The sequence below is a fragment of the Phaseolus vulgaris genome, chromosome 6 (genome assembly GCF_051622355.1).
Source record: "Phaseolus vulgaris cultivar YP4 chromosome 6, ASM5162235v1, whole genome shotgun sequence".
NCBI classification, from domain to species: Eukaryota; Viridiplantae; Streptophyta; class Magnoliopsida; order Fabales; family Fabaceae; genus Phaseolus; species Phaseolus vulgaris.
The window spans coordinates 32,220,603-32,245,991 of NC_143503.1; the positions used below are offsets into that span (position 1 = coordinate 32,220,603).

The 25,389-nt window shown below is 29.9% G+C and overlaps 3 protein-coding genes across 4 annotated transcripts; 1 reads left to right on the forward strand and 2 right to left on the reverse strand.

The window, feature by feature from the left end:
- Positions 1 to 777: 777 nt before the first annotated feature.
- LOC137832248 (beta-glucosidase 47) lies at positions 778 to 8,544 on the reverse strand. Its single transcript, XM_068640304.2, has 12 exons — positions 8,305 to 8,544; positions 8,085 to 8,151; positions 7,943 to 8,001; positions 3,764 to 3,839; positions 3,343 to 3,417; positions 3,178 to 3,265; positions 2,833 to 3,088; positions 2,380 to 2,495; positions 2,046 to 2,298; positions 1,843 to 1,945; positions 1,406 to 1,514; positions 778 to 1,251 (listed from the first exon to the last, which is right to left on the reverse strand). Exons 1-12 carry the CDS (start codon positions 8,458 to 8,460, stop codon positions 1,044 to 1,046), a joined length of 1,566 nt encoding a protein of 521 aa, XP_068496405.1. The 5' UTR covers positions 8,461 to 8,544; the 3' UTR covers positions 778 to 1,043.
- A 3,872-nt stretch (positions 8,545 to 12,416) lies between these two features.
- Positions 12,417 to 15,423, reverse strand: LOC137832249 (glucose-6-phosphate/phosphate translocator 2, chloroplastic). Its single transcript, XM_068640305.2, has 5 exons — positions 14,666 to 15,423; positions 14,020 to 14,245; positions 13,682 to 13,904; positions 13,311 to 13,524; positions 12,417 to 12,723 (listed from the first exon to the last, which is right to left on the reverse strand). Exons 1-5 carry the CDS (start codon positions 15,164 to 15,166, stop codon positions 12,712 to 12,714), a joined length of 1,176 nt encoding a protein of 391 aa, XP_068496406.1. The 5' UTR covers positions 15,167 to 15,423; the 3' UTR covers positions 12,417 to 12,711.
- Positions 15,424 to 22,358: 6,935 nt separating this feature from the next.
- On the forward strand, positions 22,359 to 25,182 carry LOC137832250 (E3 ubiquitin-protein ligase RHF1A). 2 transcript variants are annotated; one of them, XM_068640307.2, is made up of 7 exons: positions 22,359 to 22,698; positions 23,269 to 23,315; positions 23,422 to 23,484; positions 23,561 to 23,657; positions 23,783 to 24,132; positions 24,219 to 24,579; positions 24,884 to 25,182. In XM_068640307.2, exons 1-7 carry the CDS (start codon positions 22,555 to 22,557, stop codon positions 24,902 to 24,904), a joined length of 1,083 nt encoding a protein of 360 aa, XP_068496408.1. In that variant the 5' UTR covers positions 22,359 to 22,554; the 3' UTR covers positions 24,905 to 25,182. The 2 variants fall into 2 exon arrangements, with proteins under 2 accessions (XP_068496408.1, XP_068496409.1); XM_068640308.1 differs by having other exon boundaries at positions 22,374 to 22,698; positions 23,825 to 24,132.
- Positions 25,183 to 25,389: the final 207 nt, after the last annotated feature.

Consider the following 25,389-nt stretch of genomic DNA (forward strand, 5'->3'; position numbering starts at 1 on the left):
AAACAAAAATAATTTATATATTTTGATTGATTTGAGGTATGATGCTCAGTATGTACGGAGAAAAATATGTAGCAGGATTCAGTATTCAGGGTGAGCTTCATGGTGATGTATGATTATTTTAATATGCTAGCCTTGAATGGATTATTCCTTAGTTGATACATGGTTATGTGCATGCTGTGATGTACGGTGAGCGTTATAGCACCTTTTCTAGCAGAGTCAAGTGTGAACAGGTAAACCAGAGGATAAGACATTCACCGAAAACTTGTTATAACATCTGAATAGGACGTGTTATTAATGTCTTTGTATTGTATTTTGCCGATCTCTGTCGCCAATTGGGCCAGGATGGCTAACAATTGCTTGCACGAAAATGCTAGTGATTATGGAGTTATCTTCAAACTATTTTAATCAACATCATCAATATTTTAACAGATATTCCTCAATTATTGTTCATCAACGATTTTAGGTTTCACTGGTTCTCATGATTACATGCATTTCTAAGAGTATGTTATCACTTCCTCCAATGAGTTCTCCTTCATTGTTTTTCACTCCCAAGATAGACCTTGATGTTCCATTTACTGCATTCACCACGAAATATTTATGTAGATGATTTCTATTTACTATTGTTCTAACTAACTCTTTTTACAACATATTTTTCCTTATAATTTATTGTGTTTGAAGTTTAAGTGTGGCAAGTTTATCATCAATTTACAAACTTCTGATTTTATATTTATTTTAACAGATAAAACTTTTCATTAAATTTCAAGTAATGGATATATGTAGTGAACAGATTGCAGTAGATTGAAGCCCAAAAGTCTAAAGAAAACAACACCGAATACACACTTTAACTTCTTCAACCCATTAATTTCTTGACTCATATATTTCAGAAAGTTGATTCCCAAATAAGTGAGAGGTGACCCTAAAAACTAACGAGGTACAGGAAGATATATCATAATATAGAACTAAGAAGGAATTATATGCAGTCCTTCATCCATGCTTCTATTCTTCCTTGAAAGTAAATTGTATATCATTCCATTAATTCTTTGTCATTCTTGAGTATGTGGAGGTTTCATGCCTGGGCCAGAGGCATGAAGAGCAATGAAGTTTTTGTACCAAGAAGCAGACATTCTTGGAGTTCTTTGGAGAGTGTCATAGTCCACACGATGAAGTCCAAACCTTATAGAGGATCCCTCCGTCCACTCAAAGTTGTCAAGCAAAGACCACAAAAAGTACCCTCTCACGTCTGCTCCTTTCCTGTTCATGCAACAACAAACATTTTCTTGACCAAAAGGGCTCATCCTGTTCTTGCTTTCTAATCACTTATTTCATAATATGTTATCAAGACAAAAAAAAAATTGTGCAAGTTTTGGTGTGTATATTTTTCAGACTAATATGGGTATGTGAACACCTTATTGCTGTTGCCAAGGAATCCAAGTAAGCACGCAAGTACTCCACTCTTTCCACATCATTGATCATTTCTTTAGTGGTGAGGTTGGAGTTCTCCCTCATCCCAACTCCTATGCAAGACAATATATACAATTCAAAATCAATATTTCAAACTAGGTTGTGTCTTTACTCTCATGTTATTCTCCATGTAACAGCTAATAAAGTTTTATCAATTCTTTCTAACAAGTTCAAAAACTCCACCAAATGTCATGGAGATTGACCAAAGCAATATACATTTGCATACATACATAATATATGCCTTTTATTATAAGATATTGTTTTAAAAAAACCAACAGCCCTTTTTTTGTAAAGCATTTTATAGAAGCATTGATTGTTTTCTTTGTTAGAAATGTTTTGTATTAAAGATTGGAGGGAAGAGTGATGTGTATTTCTACTCACCATTTTCAGTAATGAACATTGGTATGTTGTTGTACCTCTCCTTAATGTAAGTCACAATCTTCTCCATGCCTTGTGGGTAAACATACAACCAGTGAAGCGAAGTCTGCATACATGAACTTCATATGCTTAACATTATTTTCCAAATTGAAGGTGCATGGTCTTCGATCAAGAAAAGCTATATAGAGGGTTTCATATACACACACCGGTTCTCCAATGCTCATGCCATTCATTTTAGCCAATTTTAGAGCAAAACCTTCTGTCCTTGTAGACCCTAGTCCTGGTTCACACACTGAGTGGATGCAATCCTTTACAAAGTAACTAGTATAGTGGTTTACTCCAATGAAATCTATTGCAGGTTTGAGTTTTTCCAGGTTATATGGAACTGGTGGGAGGTCTTCTCCCAATATTTCACGCATTTCCCTTGGATACTCCCCTCGGATAACTGGGTCCAAAAACCTGCATATTTCACCAGCATAAAGAATCTTGAAGAGGCCGTGCCTTGCATCAACAACATGCATTCATTCTTAAAATATTTACCAATTCATAAAAAATGATTGAGCTCTCTCAGCAGCTATCTTGTCTTCAGAGGAGTTGCTGATGGGTTCAAACCACATAGTATGCATGACCAGTCCAATTTTCCCTCCCTGAATTTTCTGCCATTCAAACCTTTCACGTAAGATTGCTGATATTTGGACACCTACAAATTTTAACTCTTAATTCACACTATCTATTTCTCTCACTCTATCTTATCCAAAAGTAGAATATATAATTCTAAAATTATTATTTTACATTTTTCCGTTCTTTATAGATATTTTTATTCTGATTGCAATATTTGTAACTAGCAAACAACTTATTAACTAATTATTGGAATGAGAAAATGCTAGTTGAAAAAAATAAATTGGTCGTTGGAAATTACTCTAAGATTGATAAGAAAGTCCAAAATCAAAGTATATGAAAAATTATTTTGGTAACATAGAAAACTCATCTTACCTGATATTTGGTTCTGTAGAGATGAACAGCAGTGGCATGGGATAAGAGAAGATTAGAACCTGCAATGAAAGGTTCCCTCTCTGAGTCCCCACCATTGGTGCAATTCCCAAATGAACCAGAACAACGACCAGGTGGCCATATCCCTTTTCTATAGCCACAAATAAATGCAACGTTTGGTTCATTAAATGTGATCCAGTATTTCACTCTGTCACCGAAGTTCTTGAAGCATATGTCTGCATAATACTTGAAATCCTCCCTACAAAAATCAACGTTACATTTAACAAAATATTTGTGAGCATACTCTTTTATTGTACTTTTATATGTGTTGATATCACAAGTACTTACGCAATATTAGGACTTAGCCAACCTTCATATCTTTCCTGAAGTTCTTGAGGAATATCATAATGTGATATTGTGACAAAAGGTTCTATTCCTAAAGCAAAACCAGAAAAGGAAAAGAGTTAGAGATAGAAAAAGTATTGAATAATACTGATAACAAAAGAATGAAACCTCTGGAGAGAAGTGTGTCAATTAGCCTGTTATAGTAATCAATCCCAGCCCGATTCACCTTGCCGAATCTACCCTCTGGATCAAATTTGTAATGTAGTAGTTAGAGATAGAAAGTAAATGCAATTTATTATGTTTAAGGATTCAAAATTATTACAGCCTTAAATTTTCAAAATAATTAAATTAACTAATGTTTTCAGTTTTTGATGCAATATTAATTATTGTATCTATAATTTATTTTCAAATAAGTTACATCATTTCAATATTTGTATTTTCAACTGACAATAACACCAATGTTTGGCAAGATTATTTTAATGTCAACAAAAGTTCAGAATTATGATATGTGAGGATGAGGTTGTACAATTAAAATTTAAGAAATTAAAATAAAAAGTGTAATTAATTTTTTGATTAAAAAAAAACTTACTGGGGAGAATTCTGGCCCATGATAATGAGAAGCGATAACTGTTGACTCCAATGTAATCCATAAGATCCACGTCTTCCTGTTTTTCACAATTAGTTGGATTCCTGTTTTTCACAATTAGTTGGATTGTATGTAACACAGACATTGACACGGACACTGATATGACACGGATACGGGTATGGAGATACATAAAATCTCTAAAATGTAGGACACATTGACATATATCTATATATTATATAATTATAAATTATATAAATTGAGAATAAAGATTTATGTGCACAAGTATGTTCCAGTTTATTTTTTAAACAAAAAGATGTTTTTCATGACTGGTTCACAGGGATTTGTTTCTAATTTTTATAATTATAAAAACAATTTATACAATAAAGTTTGAATTTTAAGAAAATTAATGTATTTTTCCTTTTTAAAATTGTATTAGAACTACTAAAATTGTCAGAAATCTAACAAATACTTTTTGAATTGTACACTTCACGGATACGTGTCTTATAAGTGTCATACGAGTGTCGAAGACACATATGGAGATACATAAAATCTCTAAAATGTAGGACACATTGACATATATCTATATATTATATAATTATAAATTATATAAATTGAGAATAAAGATTTATGTGCACAAGTATGTTCCAGTTTATTTTTTAAACAAACAGATGTTTTTCATGACTGGTTCACAGGGATTTGTTTCTAATTTTTATAATTATAAAAACAATTTATACAATAAAGTTTGAATTTTAAGAAAATTAATGTATTTTTCCTTTTTAAAATTGTATTAGAACTACTAAAATTGTCAGAAATCTAACAAATACTTTTTGAATTGTACACTTCACGGATACGTGTCTTACAAGTGTCATACGAGTGTCGAAGACACACCATTTAAAAGGAGTGTCCTAACTTCATATTTGTATCACTCAAATTAAGACCAACAAAACAAATCATGCTTATTTAGATACCCTTAATCAAAGATGTAAGAAATAACTCAGTGAAGAAAGTATTAAGAATAAAATCTCTATAAATTAAAGAATATTTTATAAGTATACAAAATTGTTGAAATTTACCAACAAATTCAGTGCGTGACCCTAGAACTTACAACCAGAACATCTTTAGTGATTAAATTAAATGTTGAATGTTTAATTAAACTTCTATTGTACTTCAGTATAATATATATATATATATATATATATATATATATATATATATATATATTGATTGAAAAATATAATTCATTTGATTATATTGATGTTATTATTCAATTTTAACAGAATTTAAGGTAAATAATTATGATAATATTAAATTAAAATTTAACGATTAATTAGATCAATAAAATTTATCTTTTATATATTAAAAATATTTTCAATTATGTAAATATTTTGTATTTTTATCAAATAAATTGAGAAGATTAATGTTTTTAACATATCAAGTTACTCTATTATAATTTATAATTAGAATTTAATCAATAAATAGTCATCATTTAAATTGAAAAGTTATTATTTATTTATATCTATTAAATAGTATAAAACAAATTTTAATTAAAAAAAATAGACCAAGATGCTGGGCCTGTCGCCATCCTATGTTAGACTTAATGTAAAGATGCGTTGAAAAAAATGGATATCTGTTGCCTCAAATGTCATCGTAAGATCTCATCTTCCTGTTTTTAGATTTTAATATCCTCCTACATACTTCTTTCTTGGTCTGAAAAATTACTATAGCTTATACTTTTTTAAAATAAATTAAATTCATTAATATTCTCACTTTATTAAAACGCTAGATTTTTATATATGAATTTCTTTAAATTAATTTTTTACATATTAGTAAAAATAATATATTTATTATAAGTTTATATAAAAGTTTTCATGTTAGTTATCACTATTCAACTTGAGATCTCAGTTAGGCTGACATCTCAAGTAACAACAATCATCTGCCATCACATGAAAAAAGTATTATTAAAAAAAATACAAAAAAATACAAAAATAATATAATATATTTATTATAAAAAAATATTTGTTTTTAATTTAATTTCTGATGATTGAAGAGAAGTTGAGTTTTACACTCTTTTCTTTCTCTATTCAGTCTTCTACTTCTTTTTACGGGTTTAAATATATTTTCTTTTCATTCATAATAATGCAATGTTTTTATTTTCAATTATTATTTCGGCTATATTTTATAAAAAAAAATTATGAACAGTTTATTTTAGTCATTTTAAGATATATTAATTTAGTAAGTGAAAAGGATTGAGAAAACTGGATTTCAGTAATTTTAAGGACAAGTCTAAAAGCTATATATGTGAATCGTTCATAAATTTAATACCACGACTAAATAAATTAATGTCTAAATTTGTTATGAGATAGTTGAAAGGACCACAGATAGATTGAGAATTAGACATAATAACTTTTAGTTAGTAAAACAAATTATTTTTTTAAAAATGTTTTGGTAAGTAAATTTAAATATATTTCTTATCAAAGAAAATTTAAAATATTAATAAACATATGAGTTTATATACTGAAATCATTAATAAAATAATAAATGATCAGGATAAAACACCAATATAAAGATTTTTTACACTCATTCAATTATAAATATTCACAGAATTGAAATTTTATACCCAAAACATTCTCCCACTTCTCACAAGTATATTTAAGAATGAGATGTGATACTCATACAATGTTTTTTAATAATTTACACAATGTTATCTTTTCTCTATCATACCATTTATTATATATCAATTTATTTTTTTCTCTTAATAATAAATTTCGTTATACAGTATTCAATAACATTAACAATAAAGTAAGTTGTTTAAGAATCTTTAATAATTTTTAACCATCTACCAAGAGAAACAAAAACGCACAAAAAACATTACATGTGTTTGTCTCTTTTATTGAACAGTGCAACTTTTGGAGTATTTAAAGAAGTTAATAGCACAAGTTAGTTTCAAGAGCAAAGCTACCTTATACTTAATCTATTTGTACTTCTCCTTTTAGTTTCTATATTAATCAATTCAGTCCTAAAATTTTAAAAAAGTTAAATATAATTTTAATTTGTCTAAAATAATTCAATATATTCCATTACGTTACATTGTCCTTGATTACATATATAAACATATTTAATTATACATTAGCACATTTAATTATTTTAAAAAGAATTGAAACTATTCCATTGAATTGTAATTAACTTGATTTGAGGTGATAATAGTGAAAGATTATCAGTCATTGTCATGAAATAGGAGAAATGAAAGAAATTGAAATCTTATCTTTAATATGAATATAAACTCTCAACTAATCCTATATCTTTTTCCTTTGTTTAATATTATAGTGGAGTTAGGCTTACACTTCATTTCAACTTATTTAAGTATGTCGCATACATTGAAATCAACTACCAAGCAAAATATCTATAAAGTGTTAAATAGTAAGGTTTAGCTCAACCCACGCTTTTTACGGATTAAGATTTTTTTTTATGCCCAACCTAATTTTATATAAAATCGTTGGCTCCATTTTAAAATAAAAAAAACAACAATTTAGATGCAAAAAATTAAAAATATTATTTTTGAATTTAATTCTTATAAATAAAAATAACTTATTATTACATATAAATTTAATACATAAATTATAATATATATGTACACATATTTAATAAAATAATATTATTTTAATTACTTTTAACTTAAATTATTTTTTCTCATAAACCTACCCAAAATCATTTGATTCGATGTACAAATAAATCAGACCAAAATTGAATTAACATCCAACCTAATTTTATTTATTTTTTATAGTTGTACCTATGTATTGCAATTGGTTTTAAACAGTTGGCCAGGAATCAGGAATAAAATATAAACCAGTAAAAATTTTAAAAAAATTGGTTTATCCCTTTTCAGTGGGTTGTTATTTGTTAATAATTAATTAATTTCATGAAAGGTAAAGTAAAAAAAGAAAAAGGTGCTGATTTGAATTCAATATTGAAGTGGTGATATTTTATATACAAATGGAAGACGTGAAAGATTGTTTTTTAAGTTTATGAAAAAGAGTGAGAGGGATTGAAGTAGACTTGGATCCATTTATTTAAATTAAAAATATACTTGTTTTGGAAATTTGTTTTATTAGAAGCTTTTAAACACATCCTTCCAAATAAAACCCATGACTATTAAGAGTGATAATAGAAGTAAGATGATGATACCTTATAACGATGGTAATGATCATCAGCAACATCACCATTACTTCCATCAGTTACAGTTCCTGAAATGGTAGAAGCATGTATCATTGGATGCTTTCTCAATAAACAATAAGTATTTTACAAAACAATGAGTAAGAATGTGAACCTGGCTTATGAGTGAAAACATCCCAGTTATTTAGCCCCTTTCCATCACTCAAGTAAGCTCCCTCAATCTGCAAAATCATTCATTATTTCGCATATGCCAAGCTACGATCACACAACTAATTTCTAACATCATCTCACAAAATCAGTTTGAAAGATTGAAATATGAACATCTTGAGTGTGGAAATGTGAACAAAATTGTAGAAAGAGTTGCAGAAAAGAACCTGATATGAAGAAGATGCAGTTCCAAAAAGAAAGTTGGTTGGAAATGGAGAGGAAGTTGAAAGGTCTTTGAGGGATAGAAAATCAGCAGCACCCAATCCCAAGAAAATGGAGATAGAGAAGCTTAGTGCAAAGAGTGGTAGGAGTGGAACTTCCATGTTTTCTGTGTTTAAGGGAATGTCGACTCAGATATATACTTATATGCAAAACAACGCATTCATGGTTCACACGACTATATTTTCAGCTGCCTTTAATTAGGTGATTTAATTTTTTAACAGAAAATATTCAAAATTAGACCCCAAAAAAATTAAGTGCAGTAGTTGATAATTTTTTTTATTTTTTTTTGCATAAATGAGTCTTTTTAAAAATTTATCTATTTGCATATAATTTTTTATGCATATTTGATATATGTACGCTCACTTTTTTTTTATATTTGATATAAAAGGTTTTATATGAAAATAAATAATTTTTTCAACAATTTCTTCACACGAAAATTTCAGTTAGAAACTTTTTTGTGAGGATATTCATCTTCCGGGATCAATTTTGATATTTCCGCGATAATATCTAAGAAACTCTTTTGCGTAATATTGACTGTTTCACATTATTTTTTTTGTTCAGAAGTTTTTTTGCTTTATCATAATTTAGGATTTATGAACTATTTTTCATGATTTTGGGAATGGATTTTTTTTATCTAGATTTTTACAAAAATATTTTATGAAGCAAAAGAGAATTTAACCTTTTCCACTTAAAAAGTACTATATTATTTTGTATTAAATATTTAATATGATAATAAATTAAAAATTTAACGTATTACCTTTTAATTTATAGAGAACTTATATATAAAGTAATATTTTTATTATTAGAACAAAGTTTAAGAATTATAACTCTAAAAAATTAATTAAAATTTAGTCCCGTAATATTTTTGTTTGTATTTTATCATTCTTAGTTCTTTTTTGTTTGTTTTTAGTCTCTCTTTAACTTTATTCGTTAAACCTAATAATAATGGCGGCATTGTCTTGATGTCATGATGATATCATCTATGTCCATGTTAACAAAATTATCAGATCAATAATGATAAAATTATTGAAAGTGTGGCGTTAACCTATGATATCATTAGAAGATTAAAATAAAAAATATTTTGTTGATGTATATTAAAATAAATATTTTTTTTGTATTTTAGAAGATGAATGGAGAAGTTTGAAAGATATATATTAGAAGCATTATTGCACATTCTTCAAGAAACATTTAATATTATTGATGACGGAAATGACAAAACGGACAGCCGAAATATAAAAAGGACAAGCAAACAATGGATTATTTATTATAAAATTAATTTAAATAGAGAAATTTAGTTAAAAAGTTAAAAATAAGTAAATGGTTTGGTTAAATTTTATAAAATATTAATTTCTATTAATGTTGGAGAAATTAAATTTATGAAATAAACTAACAATACAAACTACTGATTTTGATATGTGAATTTGGTTGTTGAGTTAGATGAATGAGTAGATTAAAATCTCCAGCTTCACAAATGGAGGGACAAACCAAGTATTTCGATTGTTTCACCGGATTCATATAACCTCCTTCTATATTTGGTTTAAAATGCTCTTATTTAATACTTATTAGTTCATGTTTAAAAAATATGAAAATTTTGAGAAGATTTGGTACTATTAATAATATATACTATTGATTTACAGATTCAAATCCTCATATAATACTATTTATATTTTTATTAATTTATCATATAACACTATTTATATTTTTATTTTCTTATTTAGTACATTTTTGTTTTTATTTCAGTCTCAAATACCATTCTTTTTTATTTTTCTGTCTATCACTATTTTAAAAAAAAATAAAAATTAAAAACTTAATCATTTTAATTTTGAATGCATTAAAAAATAAATATTTTTAATGTTTAAAATAGTTATTAATAAATAAAGAAATGAGTTTTTACAAAATAAAAATAAATTAAAAATGTTTAGTTTAATTTTTTTTAAATGAAGAAAATAAAAAATTAAACCCTACAACAACACAAAAGTTGATTCTATAAACATAAATTAGTATTTATTTTTATTATTATTGAGTAGCGGGAACACATTTTACTATTTATATATTCATATAATTTTAATAAATATTAAATTATATGAGAAGATATGTAAATTATCTAAATGCACCATTGATAATAGTTTTATTAAGATTTTATGTTAATTTTTATATATTTTCATTTTATTGTTTTTGAATATTAAATTTTGATTTAACTTGGGTGTAATCTTGAACTTTGTAAGGTTATCAAGATTAAAATTAAGGTTTAAAAAAAATGGACCGGCAAACAATGTCAAAACATAATGCAAATAGTTGTATGTTGGAAGTTGTGGAATCTATCACCATATCAATTGAATCCACATTTTCCATGGCAAAGAAGTTGAAAAGAATAAAATAATAAACTAAATATAAATTACCAAACTTCCAACTTATGTAATATCTAATAGATCAAAGCACCAGTAGACATAAAAACTTTACCTCCAAAGCTGGGCTTAGGATTCATACAAAAATATAAAAAAAAATTAAGAAAGCAATAGAAACAAAAATGTTCAAATCCTATAACAATGAGACACGTCTCTGTTTCGAACGCTTTGGGAAGTGCGAGAAGGAGGAAACAATGGTGGTTGTTGTTGTACAGTGGTGATTGAAGAGGGACTAAGATGGGTGAGAGTAGGAGAAGAACATGGAGCGTGAATGAAGAGGGTTCAAAATGTGTCAAAATTTATGAACATTTTTTTTTTCTTTGTATGCAACGGGTGAAAACTACTACTCCTTATAAGGAAGTGGAAGAAAGTGGTAACCGCTCAACTACTCTTTATAAGGGGTGGATGTAACTGATGAAAACTACTCATTCATAAGAAAGTGGATGTAAATGGTGACGGTGAAAACTACTGAAGAAAGTGGTAACGCTCAGTAATAATAAAATAAAATTGATTGTTCACGTTTGACCATTACTCACATCTCCTAATATTTATTTCTCTCTCATAAAACAGACACTCCCTCCTCTCATTATGCAATTAATTTTCAAAATAAATTATCTCTTTCCATTCAAACGGTTGCTCCATTTATTTTAAATATTTTATTAAATTTTTTTCTCTCTCTCATACATTAGACACTCACTCATTATGCAATTAATTTTCAAAATAAATTATCTCTTTCAATTCATAATCACTCCTCCACCTCTCTTTCAATTCATAACCGTTCCTCCACCTCTCTTTCAATTCATAACCGTTCCTCCACCTCTCTTTCAATTCATAACCTTCCTCCACATCTTTTTCAATTCAAAACCGCTTTTACACCTCTTTCAATTCAAAACCGCTTTTACACCTCTCTTTCAATTCAAAACCGTCTATACTAAATATTGTAGAAAAAAAAATAAGAAAAGACACAATGACCATAATACAATAATAAAATTAAATATATTAATATAATGATAAAATGGGAAAAAAATTAAAAACAGTTAAGAGGAAAATAAGAAATGATACAATGATCATAATACAATAATAAAATTAAATATTAATATAAGGATAAAATAGGAAAAAAAATTAAGAGCAGTTAAGAGGGGAATCCCTTTATATATAGGTATAGATGATGTATAAAAGTATATCATTTGCATTAGTTTTTTTTAGGATTTTGCATTTAAGGTAGACACTTAAATATTATATGTGTGTCCCACTACTAATTAATACTAATTGACTTTGTTTTTTTTATAATTATGTCCTGTATTTTTTACTTGAAATTAGCATAATTACATCATCAATAATAATAAATAAATACTAATTTTTGTTTATAGATTTAACTTTTATGTTGTTGTAGGGTTTAATTTTTTATTTTCTTCATTCTTAAAAAAGAGTTAAACTAAACATTTTTAATTTATTACTTTTTTTATTTTATTTTTGTTTAAAATTATTTATTTATTCATTAATTATATTTATAACCATTTTAAACATTAAAAATATTTATTTTTTTAATGTATTCAAAATTAAAATTATCATTTTTTTTTTAATTTATTAATTTTTTTTTATTTGAAAATAAAAACAAAAGAGTACTAAATAAAATAAAAAAATATTAGATAGAAAAATAAAAGTATAAACAGTGTTATATAAGAAATTGAGTTATGCATTAATTAATTTTACAATGATCTTTTCAAGAATTTTTTCATATACTTTCAGCCTCAAGATATAACTGCTGCTTAGTGCACTCCATCCTTCTAAGTCTCATTTAAATGCTGCAGTTATGGCCCAAAAGAAAGCAACTTAATTCCTATTGACAGCAAAACATAATAGCTAAAAATGCCCTTATCCTCATCAGTGACACTTTGAGCTCCAGCCATGAGTCATTGTTCCCTTGTGTTACATATAACAGCAACCTTACTGTTTACCCTGTTAACAGAATTAATGGAAACCTGTCAGTTTCTTTCATGTACATGACAGTGTCTGATGTATCACTAATTGAGTAAACTGTTTTAATAGTACAATATCATAGACAAAATAGACCATATTTGTGGTTTCTGTTGTTCATAGATACAATTTAAAATTTTCTACGGAAAGTTCAGGACAGAAAAACACTTTACAACAGCTTGTGAGTTTTCTTTGGATATGTAAAATGTAATAATTCCCAATTCATGTAGAGACGTACATTCATCGAATTAAAGTATTAATTCCACAACTTAATGTGTTTATATGAGTTAGTTGAGTAGGGTGCATGAATTATGGTAAACAACTTTATATGTATTCAAATTCTACGTATAAAAAATCTAACACTTTTTTAAGAATTGTGCTGATTTCCCTCTGTGGAGATGGAGTTTCTATAACACCCTTCTTTTTTATTTACTTGTATAAGTATAGATATAGATAGCAAAAGCAAATAAACAACAATAATATCAGCACACGGAGCAAGTTGGCCATTAGATTCTCTCAGAGTATAAAAAAGAAAACTCGGTTTAAAAGGAGAGGAAGGATTAATGCACCTGTGAATAGAGGAAGGTACCAAGAATTGCAATGGCTGCACCAAGAGCATTGATGGGCTGAACAGGCGTGTGAAAGATAAGAATAGAAGAGACAATGACCGTAATCCTCTTCATAGTGTTTCCGATGCTGAATGTTAAGGGAGAAATCTGATCAAGAGACATGTAAGAGACTTGATTGTACAAGTGGTAGAAGACACTCTGAGCAGCTACCCACCTGCAAACATAAAAATTCATCAGTTTAAAACATTTTCTGAAGAGAAACATGAAATTAAAGGCAGAACAATAACAAACATTGTTGAACTAATTAAAAGGCTCAACAGTTAAAAACTACAAATACAACAACTTCAATCGAAGACTGTAGATGTGCTTACCATACAAAATTGGGACCAATCTGAGACACAGCTGACTGCCAGCCTGCAGCCCAAACCTTGGGGCCCTCCACAGCAATGGCAAAAGGTGTGAGGATCAACAGAGACATCATGGAAAGACAGGCATAGTAGTTCATTCCACTAACAGACATCCCCTTCATTCCTTTCTTTGAGAATATATTCCTGAAGACAAATGCCAAATTTGATATCATAGCCCCCATGAAGCCTGAAACAATCAAATTTGTTGTTTAGAGTGTTGAACTAAAAAAATTTCTACATCCCATTAAAACTGTCTACTGTATGAGAAAGTCAGAAACTTGTTTTTCAGTTAGTAATCGTACCAATCATATTGAAATTGAGCTCAGTCACAGCAGCTAGTGCACAACCACCAATAATTGGCACCAGTGACAGATAAACCGGCATTGGGAATGCTTCTCCAAGCAAGAACCTTGACACCAGGACACTGAAAGCAGGCTCTCCACTCTTGATGATGTGAGTGAAAGAGACAGCAACCTTGGACATGCTCACAGTTGCAGCAACATGCCCAATTGTATGTGCCACCGCAACCTGCAGAAAAATATTTAATTGAGTACTACTAAATCAACCATTCCTTTACTTGAAACTCACTCACATTGTCACACCATTTGACCACAAAGAATGAATTACTTTATTCAATTCTCTCAAGTAATTTTCCCATCTCTGTGTCAAGATTATTAACCTTTCCAAATTTATGTGTCATGATGATGCAGGTTTTCAAAAACTGTCCGCAAATGTAAAGAGAAATTATTTTATAGTCCAGATTCATTATATGTCTATGATCCTCACCAATTTTCATATGATATATAGTCAAGTTTTTCAATTTACAACAAAACTTTTCACAAATAGATTAGCCAATCACATCATGACCATTTCTGTGCCCACATGCAATAGCTAGGAAAAGAAAACGACAAAAATGCAAAAATAGGAAGAAAAAAAAGAATTTCTTACAGGAAACAAGGCCTTCCAGAAGTCGAGGTTAACTGTTGGGGCTTCAGCAACTCTGGTGGCCCAGGAGATTAACATCAGGAGGGAGCCAGCAGCAAGGGACAGAGTGGAGGTGAGCCAGGGGTAAGGAAAAGCATTCAAAACCTTCTTGTTGTAGATGTTGAACACCACATTCAAAGCCCACCAGGTGGCAAAATACACCCCGATCTTCATCCTCTGGGCAGCATCTTCACCTGGCAGCTCAATGTTAATCTCCATGGGGCGTGACCTGTCAGCCTCATAGGCCTGGCACTCCGTCACCCTCTTTCTCTTCACCAATGCCATGTTCTCTGTGGGTGAAAGGTAGAGCGGTTTCTGGGAGCACAACTGAGAGGGACTCGTGTTTTGTTCAACGTTGTTAATGGTTGGAAATGTAAGCAGTTGAGGCCTTGCAGGGGGGAGTTTTCTGGTTGAGAAAGCAGAACAAGTGAGCGATGATGCTGAGCATTTCGTTAAAGAGATCATGATGGCTGCTGCTTGAGTTTTCTGAACGTGGGAGAAAGAGAGAGGGTGGTATTATAAAATGATGTGTACTAGGTGTTCGATGTGTTGGGTTGAATCTCGGGATATCAGAGTTAACAATGGTGAAGTTTAGGAATGTTGCAAGGAAGGGAGAAGGGTTGGTGAGAAGAAGATGGCAGAGTTGGAAACGGTTTTTTTGTATGTGAGGAAGAGGTGTTTGAGTTGGACATTTATATAGAATAGAGATTCCATAGTTTGTGTCATGTAATCAACTAACGGCGTAGAATTTTACTAAAAAAAACAATCTTACAGACAATTTTCTAGTTATGCTGATACTGGCATGCGCGATACCCTCAACAATTCTAAGTCGTTGGTTTTTAGTTTTTAGTTTTTATTTTTAATTTTCTTTAAAATTAGTTTTGTATTATTATTTTTACTTAAAACTACCCAAACTGTTTTTGTTATTTAAATATATGACGGTTTCTATGGTGATTTGATATATGAAATGATTTAAAAAATTTAGAACTAAAAAAATATAGCTTACTTGTAAGATGTAAGACTAGAATTTGATGAGGGAAACTTTGGAGTTTTTTTTAATATTTTTTGGACGAAGTTTAAAGTTTTGATTGATAAATTATGAGCTGAAGATAGTTTAATTAACTCGATTCGTGAAGATTGTGTGTAGAAGATGAGTGATTAAAGGTTATAGGAAGAATAATATCGATAAAAAAAGTAATTATTTTTAAATTTTAAAACAAAGACTTCAGACTGATCAAAAAGAACTTGGAGACCAGAATTGGGTATAGTCGAAACTAGAGAAATTAAAAGTATAATTAACATAAATTATTTAGATTTAATGCAACTCGGTTGTTGAGTTTTTATTATATTATTTTCTGATATTTTAAATCATCTAGACAGTAAAACTTGTTCTCGTGATATTTGTGATATTTTATATTTTTTTATAGAATATAGTGAACCATTTTTCATTATTTATGTTAAACTTAAATAGAAATGCTTGTTTCTGAAATTTTGTTACTTAACCTTCTAAAATCTGATATGCTCTTAATTATGTTATATGTGTTAATCTCAATCCAACTTATACATTGTAGAATTTTTTTAACTACATTCTCAATAAAACACTAAAAAAAGAATAAGAAAGAAAAGAAAAACACTACAATAAAAAAAACAATTATTTAATCTCGTGCTTGTCTGAGTCCCTCAGAAAATAAGAGGGGGAAAAAACACAGTTAAGGTAACGAAATGTCTTTAAAAAAATTGCAAGATGAATATGTTGGACCCTACAAGTATGGTCTCTCCAGGCATGATTAGAGGAAGTACAACAATAATTGTGGTGCAACTTTAGGTTCTGGTGAATTTGAACCGCTAATTTCATTGCCTCGAAATCTCTGCCCAAACGACAAGCCTCACGAGTTCATGAATTGAGGGCTGAGAACAAAAATCTTAAAAATCTGAAGGAGAAAGACAGACACCCCTCCCTGGTGTTGCTTGTTTGGTCACATGAGATTGGTGATTACCAATGTTTTGCTCGCTGCTAATATTTCTCGTGTCATAATTTGTAGTTTGATTTTTCAATTCATTATTGACGGCTGACATGAATCCCAAATGGGTTTGGTGAGGTCCAACGAGATTGAGTGGAACAGGGTTAGTGTCTTTATTCTAATCACAGCTCTTGCATTTTGGAATTAAGCAGAAAGAGCAAGTTGAGTTTGTGTTTGCAAATTCAATTATGACCGTTCACAACCAGAGGCCTTCCTATTCTAGTTAGAGTGCAAATTTTTCCGCAAAACAACACGCTTTTTCAAATAACATACTATTCATAATATTTACTCAAATACCAAATAACACTCTTTACAATTCATTATCACATTAAGTTATAAAGAATCAAATTTTGATTTCCTTTTTCAATTTTTTTAAAATTGAATTTATATGAAGAATTTAATTTTTAAATTATTACTTTCAATAAATTTTGTATAAAGTATTAAATAATTAATATTAATTTATATGTCTTTCATTATTAATAAGTTTATAAATTTATTCATCCAGATATTATTTATTAGTTTTTTCTAATTTGAATTTATGGATTTTCTAATTCATCCAGATATTTTTAATATTCATTTTAAATTATATTTAAAGTATTTAATACTGGAAACAAAATTTTTTATATATTTAAATAAATATATCTTTGCAGTATTAATTTTTTTTATCGTAATAAGGATGGAATAACAAGAACCAGTTCAACCCTTATCCATACATATATAATAAAGTTTAACTTCTCTGATCTCTCAAATCAACATAATGAGAAAGCCAAAATTAATCTACCATTATAAATCTCGTACAATCACAAAACAAATCTAGTACAAACTCACTACGACCAAGGACAAAAGAACAACAAATCTTAAGTACCAACCTAACAACCCACAAAAAAGCAACATCCATTAAAATAAAGATACCTATCACCTAAAGTGAACCCTATCATACCATTAGAGTATTAACTTAAATAATTAGTCTAAATTATAACTTCAATTTTAAATTTTGATTACACGTCGTTGTTTTTGCTGTCTGCATATTTATACATGAAATCCTCATGAACAGGATCCCTTTCTCAAACAACCTTAAAAAATAACTTTCCTGCATTTCTCATCAAACTACTCTTGTTCCTCTGGTTTTTGTGCAAGCGAAAGTGAATAACCATGAAGGAAAAACATGGAAAGATGGAGTGCAAGGGCATATTTGGAATGAATGAAATATGTAAAAGGTTTGAAGAGCAAGAGCGGAGGGCAAAGAAAATTGTCTTTGCAAATGAGACACAACCATAGCTTAATTAGTTATATAGCTAATAATGCACGACGGAAATTCTTGAACTTTTTACCTCTCTTCTTTTCTCTCTCTTTTTCTTTTTTTCTCTTTTTTTTTTCTTTTCCCTCCCTCCATTTCTGTTATTTCTTTGTTTTCTTAAAATACAACCAAGATAATAACTTGATAAGCACCACTCAATAATTGATGTGAGAGGCTTTTTTTTTTTTAATTTGTAATTTTTGAATTTAAAAAATTACAATAACTAAGTAATTTTATGTGTCAATATATTAATATTCAAAACAAAAATATATTGAATGTTATTTTGTTGTTTTTTTTTTAAATTTAGGTATTTTAAATTGAGTTTTTATTAAAAAAAATTATCCTAGTACTTAAAATTTTTATGTTTTTCAATTGAGATTATGTGGAGTAACGTGAATGTTATATTGTTTTTTATCATCTTTTTCATCTATCTTTATGTGATAAGAGATGTATAAAAGAATATTATAATTAATGTGAAATGTTAAGTAAATAGTTTTTATTGAAAACATGTTAGTTAAACAATAGATTATTCTCATTACCTACATCAATTTGGTGACTATGATAATTTTTTTATTAGTATGAATGATAACATGAAAGTTATGGATGAGCATGACAATTTCTTTATCCAAATACTTTCAATTAAAACGGTAAAAATAAAATCATTTTATATTAAATTTAAAATCTCATATTTTTTTAATACATAAAACAAGAAAATAAGATGATACAACAAGATAAAAGTCACTCAATTAATAAAAATGTTAAAAAATAGAAACTCAATTGCAAAAAATATGAAAATTTTGATAATCAATACATACAAAAATTAATTGAATTAAAAAATCCGATGGTGGGGTAAATATAATCGGTTTGGATGAGTTTGTGAAAGAGGATGTAGTGGCAGGTTGATGGTAGTAGGACGGTATGAAAAAGCGGTTTTGTTTAGGTTTTGAATCTCTGAGTTGAGTTGGTCTTAAATAAGCTTAGCTAGACCAATGGCGTGTGCTATAGAATATGGGTTCAATATGATTAGCTCTCTACGGATTTCAATATTCAAAACATAAATGAAGCAATTAATTATAATCTCGAGAGTGAGACCACGATACAATTGCGTAAGTGTTTTGGTATTTCGTAATTGAAGTGGTTTGTTGGAGTTTGAACAACTCCACTTGATGATTGATATATGTTGATGGGTCAAAACGGAGCTCTAAGGCCCTTGTGAATGAATGTCAATCAGTGAGTAGGTTGTTATCGTGCAGTCATTTAAATAAGGAGAAAACTTATCCCTGCATATGAAATCCCACCATCGGTCCCTATTTATTTATTTATTTTATTGTTGATAAAAAAAGAGAAGAAATCCCACCATCTGAGGGTATTTGAAAGAGAAATATTGAATATAAGAAAATTATATAAGAAGATGGTAAAAAAGAAGAAGATGTTTTTATTCTCTTGTATACATAACTCCACCATGTACAAGAAATATACAAGTATAAGTTTATAGAGACTTTCTCTCTACAAATTAGTGAGATTGAGGGCTGTTTTGGTGGTTCATGGGTGGAAGCTTCTTCTCGGGTGAGAAAGGGTTGTTACCTGATCCAAGAGGGGCGTGAAGGTGGTCATTCTTTGCCTCTATGGTAGATTGTTTACTAGTGTTGTCCTCTAGTTTTCTTTGAATAATCGTGAGTTGTGCTTGGATGCTTTTTAAGACCTCTTCCAGATTTTTGGATGATGATTTGGGAGGCATGGTAAGAGTAATGAAAGCACCAATTTGTTAGGCCTTTGCTACTGCTATACTAAATTAGGGCTACCAAAAACTTCTCTGTCTTCATTCACACTGCTTAGTCCCTTTTAAGAGCATAAGAGAGTCATTGGCCTTACAATTCTTAAAGAAACAAAACATTTTAAATTCTAAAGAACACATAATAATAATAATGACAAACATTACAAAGAGTTACATGTGGCTATCCTATTATAAAATCTTTCATCCAATTGAGTTGCTTTTTGGACCTTCTCCTTGGGCTCATTCTATCCAATTGTATGGATTATTCTGCTAAGGTTTCTAATAAATAAAATGAACCTTTGGAATCCAACCATGGTTATCTGTAATCTTAACCAATATGTTTGATTGTTGTACATCATCTAGCGTCCAACACATCCTTCAATATCTTAAACTTACACTTTCTTGGCAAGAATAACAACACTTGTCTGAAAACTTTCAGCGATTCTGATTGGATTTTTTCTGATGCTTCCCTATTGATTACTCTATATATTATCTACCTTGAGTATAGAGTTATATTAAAGTTTAATATAGAGTTTTTTTTTACTTCAACCACTTGAATCTGTATTTCTGTTTGAGTCTTTTTTATGTTGTATGAATACAATCATTGTTTGATTTTAACACATGCAACAAATAAGTCTCTCTTATTTCCATGCTCTCGCTTCTCTTTTTTCCTTTTATTGCAGTTTGCTTTTCTTTTGCTTACACTGTGGCTGATATGAAAATTGATGTACAACGTATTTCTCAATTGAATCAACATTTTGAGAGGAACCCAACAATTCTATTAGTAAGAAAAACTCACGCTTTCAACGTGATAACCAAAATTAAGATGGAAGAAAATACAAAAGTCAAGTACAACCAACAAATATTAATGATCTCCTAATCATTTTGTTTCTGTTATTGCAATTTCTCAGTTTTTGTCACACTTATGCAGAGATTGCATTATTGAGAAAATGCCAGAATAAGTTGTAACAGCTAGCAAACTCATATGGTTGTTCTATTTTAGAGCAGTATTTGAGGACCACAACACACATCTTCAAATAGGTACCTAACATTTTTTATTGGAAGTAACTAAGTTCTCACACATTTAATTTAATCACACAGAACCTCTACTCAAATTTTACATAATGAAGATGGATTCGTCACAATACAGAAGAGGATCAAGAAACACGTAGCTACGCTTTGGCTTCATAAATAACAAAATCGTTTTATTCTACATATTCAATTATGATTATGTAAACTAAGAAAATTAACATCAAAGAATTCAGTTTCTTCCACTCACGCAAGGCTGAAGATTTTGCCGACCACAAACCTTGCTGGTCCCATTGCACTGCCATCTAATTGTGCTTCATCATCACACTTATCTTTAACATGATCTTATACCACTGTTTATTTATAAATGCATTAAAATTTTACCCACAACTAAGACCTCTAATAATTTCTAATTCATCCCCACAATTTAAGAAAACTAGTTGTTGTGACAGAAATTTGGAATGTGAATGATATTAATGAATTTATAGACATTTCACAACCCGAAAGAAAAGACAGTGAATTTCTGAAGTCAAAAAGTTCACTCCATCCATTAATACTCATATTACATGGAATAGCGTTAGGTGTCCGAAGGTTGACGTTTTCAGCGATGCTCAAGAAATTTCGTTGTGTTGAGGGAAAAGAATAATCCCAGAACAAAGAAAAGAAAAGGACAAACACTTTTTCTTTTTTATAAAAAACTATTACAAAACTTATTAACACTATCTATTGCTCCACTATTGGCGATACTTAAATAATTAATATATTAAAAAGATTCTTAATATGCACATTAAGTATAATAAAATGAGTATAAATTAAAAATTAAGTTCTATATCTACTATATTGAAAGAATTAACTTGATATGAGAAATTGAAAGATTGTGTAGGAAAATAGGGATTAACGACGTGTAAATCAGTCGAACAAAATGAGTATATATTGAATGCGTTTTTTTTATTGTCATAAATCATATAGAAAACATTCCGATTTCTTATCACTTAAAAGCTATAGTTATAATAGGGCAAATTCATTTGTAATTTAGATTTATATAAGAATATTTTAATGATTATCTGTTAAAAGTTCTAAAATATCGTTGATGCTTTTATTTTTATAATTCGTTATTAACAAAATATTCATTAGTTTTATTAATGATTAATATTTATTTGAGTAATCAAAGTTGTTTTTTCATTCTACTACTTTATAAAAAAAAATATAATATAATGCTTACAAAAGTGTGTTATCATTTGTATTTAAAATTTTCATGGGCTTAAAACTATTTCTATTCTTTAAAATAATAATTTTTCTTTCTTTATTTCATGTATTTTGAAATTTACAAAAATATATTAAAATTCACCAAAAAAATCTAAACTTTTATCTATGAATATGGAAAAGGACCGTGTACATGGTGTTAAACAGAAAACGTCAAAACACAAAAGGAAAAAGAACCCAAAAGCAACTTAATTAATAAAATTATCATCATTATTAATTATTAAAAATTAAAGACCAAAATCCATTAATAATTAAAAGTTAAAAACAAAAATCCATGAGATAAGTCATACGTTGATTTCATCAAAGCGTCTGAATCGGATTATCCCATCATTTTCTCCTTCCTTCCCTCCTTCCTTTCCTTCTGCAATTCTGTTCCTTTCCTTTACACACTCTCTTTCTCATTTCTAGGGTTTTTTTCTACTTCTTAACCATAATCTCTTCTCCATCACACACCACTGTGCAGCTAACCATGGAAAACTTCATCTCTTCATCTTCTTCTCTGTCACCCATTCCATCCATTTCAGCTCCATCTTCTTCTGCACCTTTCGACGACTCTTTCGAAGACTCCTGCAGTATATGCCTGGAGCCCTTCACCTTTCACGAACCATCCACTGTATGTTTGTTATCCTTTGTTATCCTGTTTTCCGTTTTCTGCATTTGGGGTTGTGAAAAAGTTACTAACTTGAACTGATCGCACTCCATGAACTTGTTGTTGGTTCAGTGCTGTTGTTTCAGTCAAAATTATAGAAATTTGTGTGCTTTTTTGAAATTTGATATGTTTTCACTGCGGTTGTGATTGAAAGCTACGAACTTTACAGTGTTTTATTTTGCTTTAATTAAGATGCATGTGTGGATCTACTGCTGTCAGCAACTGCCAGCACTGACGGAAATGTTTGCCGTGCTGTCATGTGCATATCCGAAGAAGGCTGTGCTGTTGTTTGTTCTTATTATTGCACCAGTTGATAATTTTGTGTGTGGATGAGGGTTAGTTTTTTAGCTTCTAGATCTCAAAGTGTGTTCGAGGTTTAAGTTTGTTGAATCCTAACTATTTTGATGTGTCTAATTATGCTTTGTGTGCGTATGAGTTTCGACCTGTAGATAATCAAAAGGAAAATTCGTAATCTACAATTTGCTGATATTAAATTTCTAACAGAGTATAAATATGTCTCGTTTTTAATTCCAGGTTACCAGTTGCAAGCATGAATATCATCTGCATTGCATTCTTGAATGGTAAGTTATCTAATTGCTTGATGAGTAGCTCGTGTTCCTTCTTATTTTCTTTTGCAAATATAATAGTTTGACTTGTAATGCCTGCATATCTTTCTTTCTTCTTTAGGTCACAAAGAAGCCAAGAATGCCCAATTTGTTGGCAATCTCTTGCTTTGAAAGACCCTGCCAGGTATATATATGCTCATCTGCAAAAGCCTTTTATGGGTATGGTTGGTAGTTTTTATTAACTGCTTTTCCTTCTGCAGCCAAGAGCTTCTAGCTGCAGTTGAAGATGAAAAACGCATGAGATCAAGAAACACGACTACATTTCGTGCTCCCCTTGAACAGCTTAATGATGCCTACGTAAGATATCCTAGTGTTGATCTTTAGGGATCAGTTTTGTTGTGTTAATATCTATTGGTATTTGTTTCCTTAATACATGTGGCATACTTTCATTCAATGGTCAGTAGCGAATTATTCTGTTGCAGGATGATGATTCATTCTCAGATGACTCTGATTCTGATGACCAGATTATGAGGCGCTTAGTTGCTGCTGCAAATAGAGCTCGTCTTGTTCAGAGACAGGAAAGGAATAGATCACCTGGTGCTGGTCCATCAGATGTTCTTGATATTAACTCTTCCATACATGTATCTGGGGTGCAAACAGTTGCAACTTCACCATCCTGGGGTAGTTTGTCTGCCTCTGGTGTAACCTCTACATTTAATAGTCAACCTCCGGTTTTAAACACTACACCCGAGAGTGCAAGTCAACCAAACACTTCTGAGATGTTTTCCTTCCCAGAATCCTTCAAATCCAAATTTTCTGCTGCTTCAACCAGGTAAACATGTTAGCACTTTGATTGGAGTATGCTCCTACAATCATCCACTGGTGCTAACTAATAATATATCTGAAATATTGCAACAGATATAAGGAATCAATTTCAAAAGGTACACGGGGCCTCAAAGAGAAGCTACTTGCCCATAATGTCTCAGTAAAAGAGCTGAGTAAAGGTGTTCAGCGAGAGATGAATGCAGGCATTGCTGGAGTTGCACGGATGATTGAACGCCTTGATCTTTCAAAACGGTCCAGTTCTCCTATCATTCCAGTCCATAGTGAAGGAACTTCAGACTTCCCAAAAGAAGGGAAGAAGTATGTTGGAGAGAATGGCATTGAGGGTTCTCCTAGTAAAGAGAGTGAAGGTGCAGTTCATGATGTTAGTTCGGATGTTCCCCCATTTACTACTAACACGCAATCTTTTCGAATGGAAATTCCTCCATATGTTCAGGTTACTCCCAATCACATCTTAGTTACTACTTTTGAAAATTTGTTTGTTACAAAAGTTATCTGGTCATCTAATTTCTATGTAACCTTGGTATCCAATAAGCTAAAACACAGGTTTATAATTGAATTTATGTAGCAGTCATAAATTAGTTTATCTTGATGAAACAAAAATTGCATTTGCACCCTTATCTGAATAATTGTTGTTGTTCTAAAAGAAAGTGTGCCAGCTTGAATTTTGGTAATGGGGAATGTCTTTAGTCTATTTGTGAATGATATTACTAATGCTTTCAATATGTTTCACTATTCAGGGTGGACATGATAAGCTATGAAGACTTTGATGATGAACTTTTGTTACAATGCCGAGTCAATTGTCTAAGAAGTGCAAGAGACGCCTATGATAACCAATGTACTCGTTGGTATGCGTCCTGCATTGTTATCAATGCCAACCAATTACTTGTAGGAATTAGAAATATGTGCCATCAATTTATAGAGCTGCTGCTTTTATTTAATGCATCTATCTGAATTGTTGTTTCATGAATTTTTCCTTTTACATTGCCAATACTTCATTCGCATTAATCAAGTTATTTAGAGCCTCTAAATTTGCTAATTTGGTTATGATTTAGGCTACTTGCTAGCTAAAAATTACAGATGTTGCACATGCAGTTACTAAAACAGGATTAACACAATTATAAATCCTTATGATATTAGCAATTTATGGAACATATATTTCCATTGTGTTTCTTGTGTACCAAACGTGCACTAGAAGAGTATTAGACGTGTGAACTATATATTTCCCAATATTCTCAACTACGAT

Coding starts and splice junctions, on each gene's coding strand:
- LOC137832249 (XM_068640305.2), bottom strand. CDS start 15,166: ATGATCTCTTTAACGAAATGCTCAGCATCATCGCTCACTTGTTCTGCT. Junction 13,905..14,019: donor GCTCAATTTCAATATGATTG/GTACGATTACTA, acceptor TGATTGTTTCAG/GCTTCATGGGGGCTATGATA. Junction 13,525..13,681: donor ATTGGTCCCAATTTTGTATG/GTAAGCACATCT, acceptor TTATGTTTGCAG/GTGGGTAGCTGCTCAGAGTG.
- LOC137832250 (XM_068640307.2), top strand. CDS start 22,555: ATGGAAAACTTCATCTCTTCATCTTCTTCTCTGTCACCCATTCCATCC. Junction 23,316..23,421: donor CTGCATTGCATTCTTGAATG/GTAAGTTATCTA, acceptor TTTCTTCTTTAG/GTCACAAAGAAGCCAAGAAT. Junction 24,580..24,883: donor AAATTCCTCCATATGTTCAG/GTTACTCCCAAT, acceptor TTCACTATTCAG/GGTGGACATGATAAGCTATG.
- LOC137832248 (XM_068640304.2), bottom strand. CDS start 8,460: ATGGAAGTTCCACTCCTACCACTCTTTGCACTAAGCTTCTCTATCTCC. Junction 3,089..3,177: donor TGGCTAAGTCCTAATATTGC/GTAAGTACTTGT, acceptor TGATTTTTGTAG/GGAGGATTTCAAGTATTATG. Junction 2,496..2,832: donor TCTACAGAACCAAATATCAG/GTAAGATGAGTT, acceptor TTTGAATGGCAG/AAAATTCAGGGAGGGAAAAT.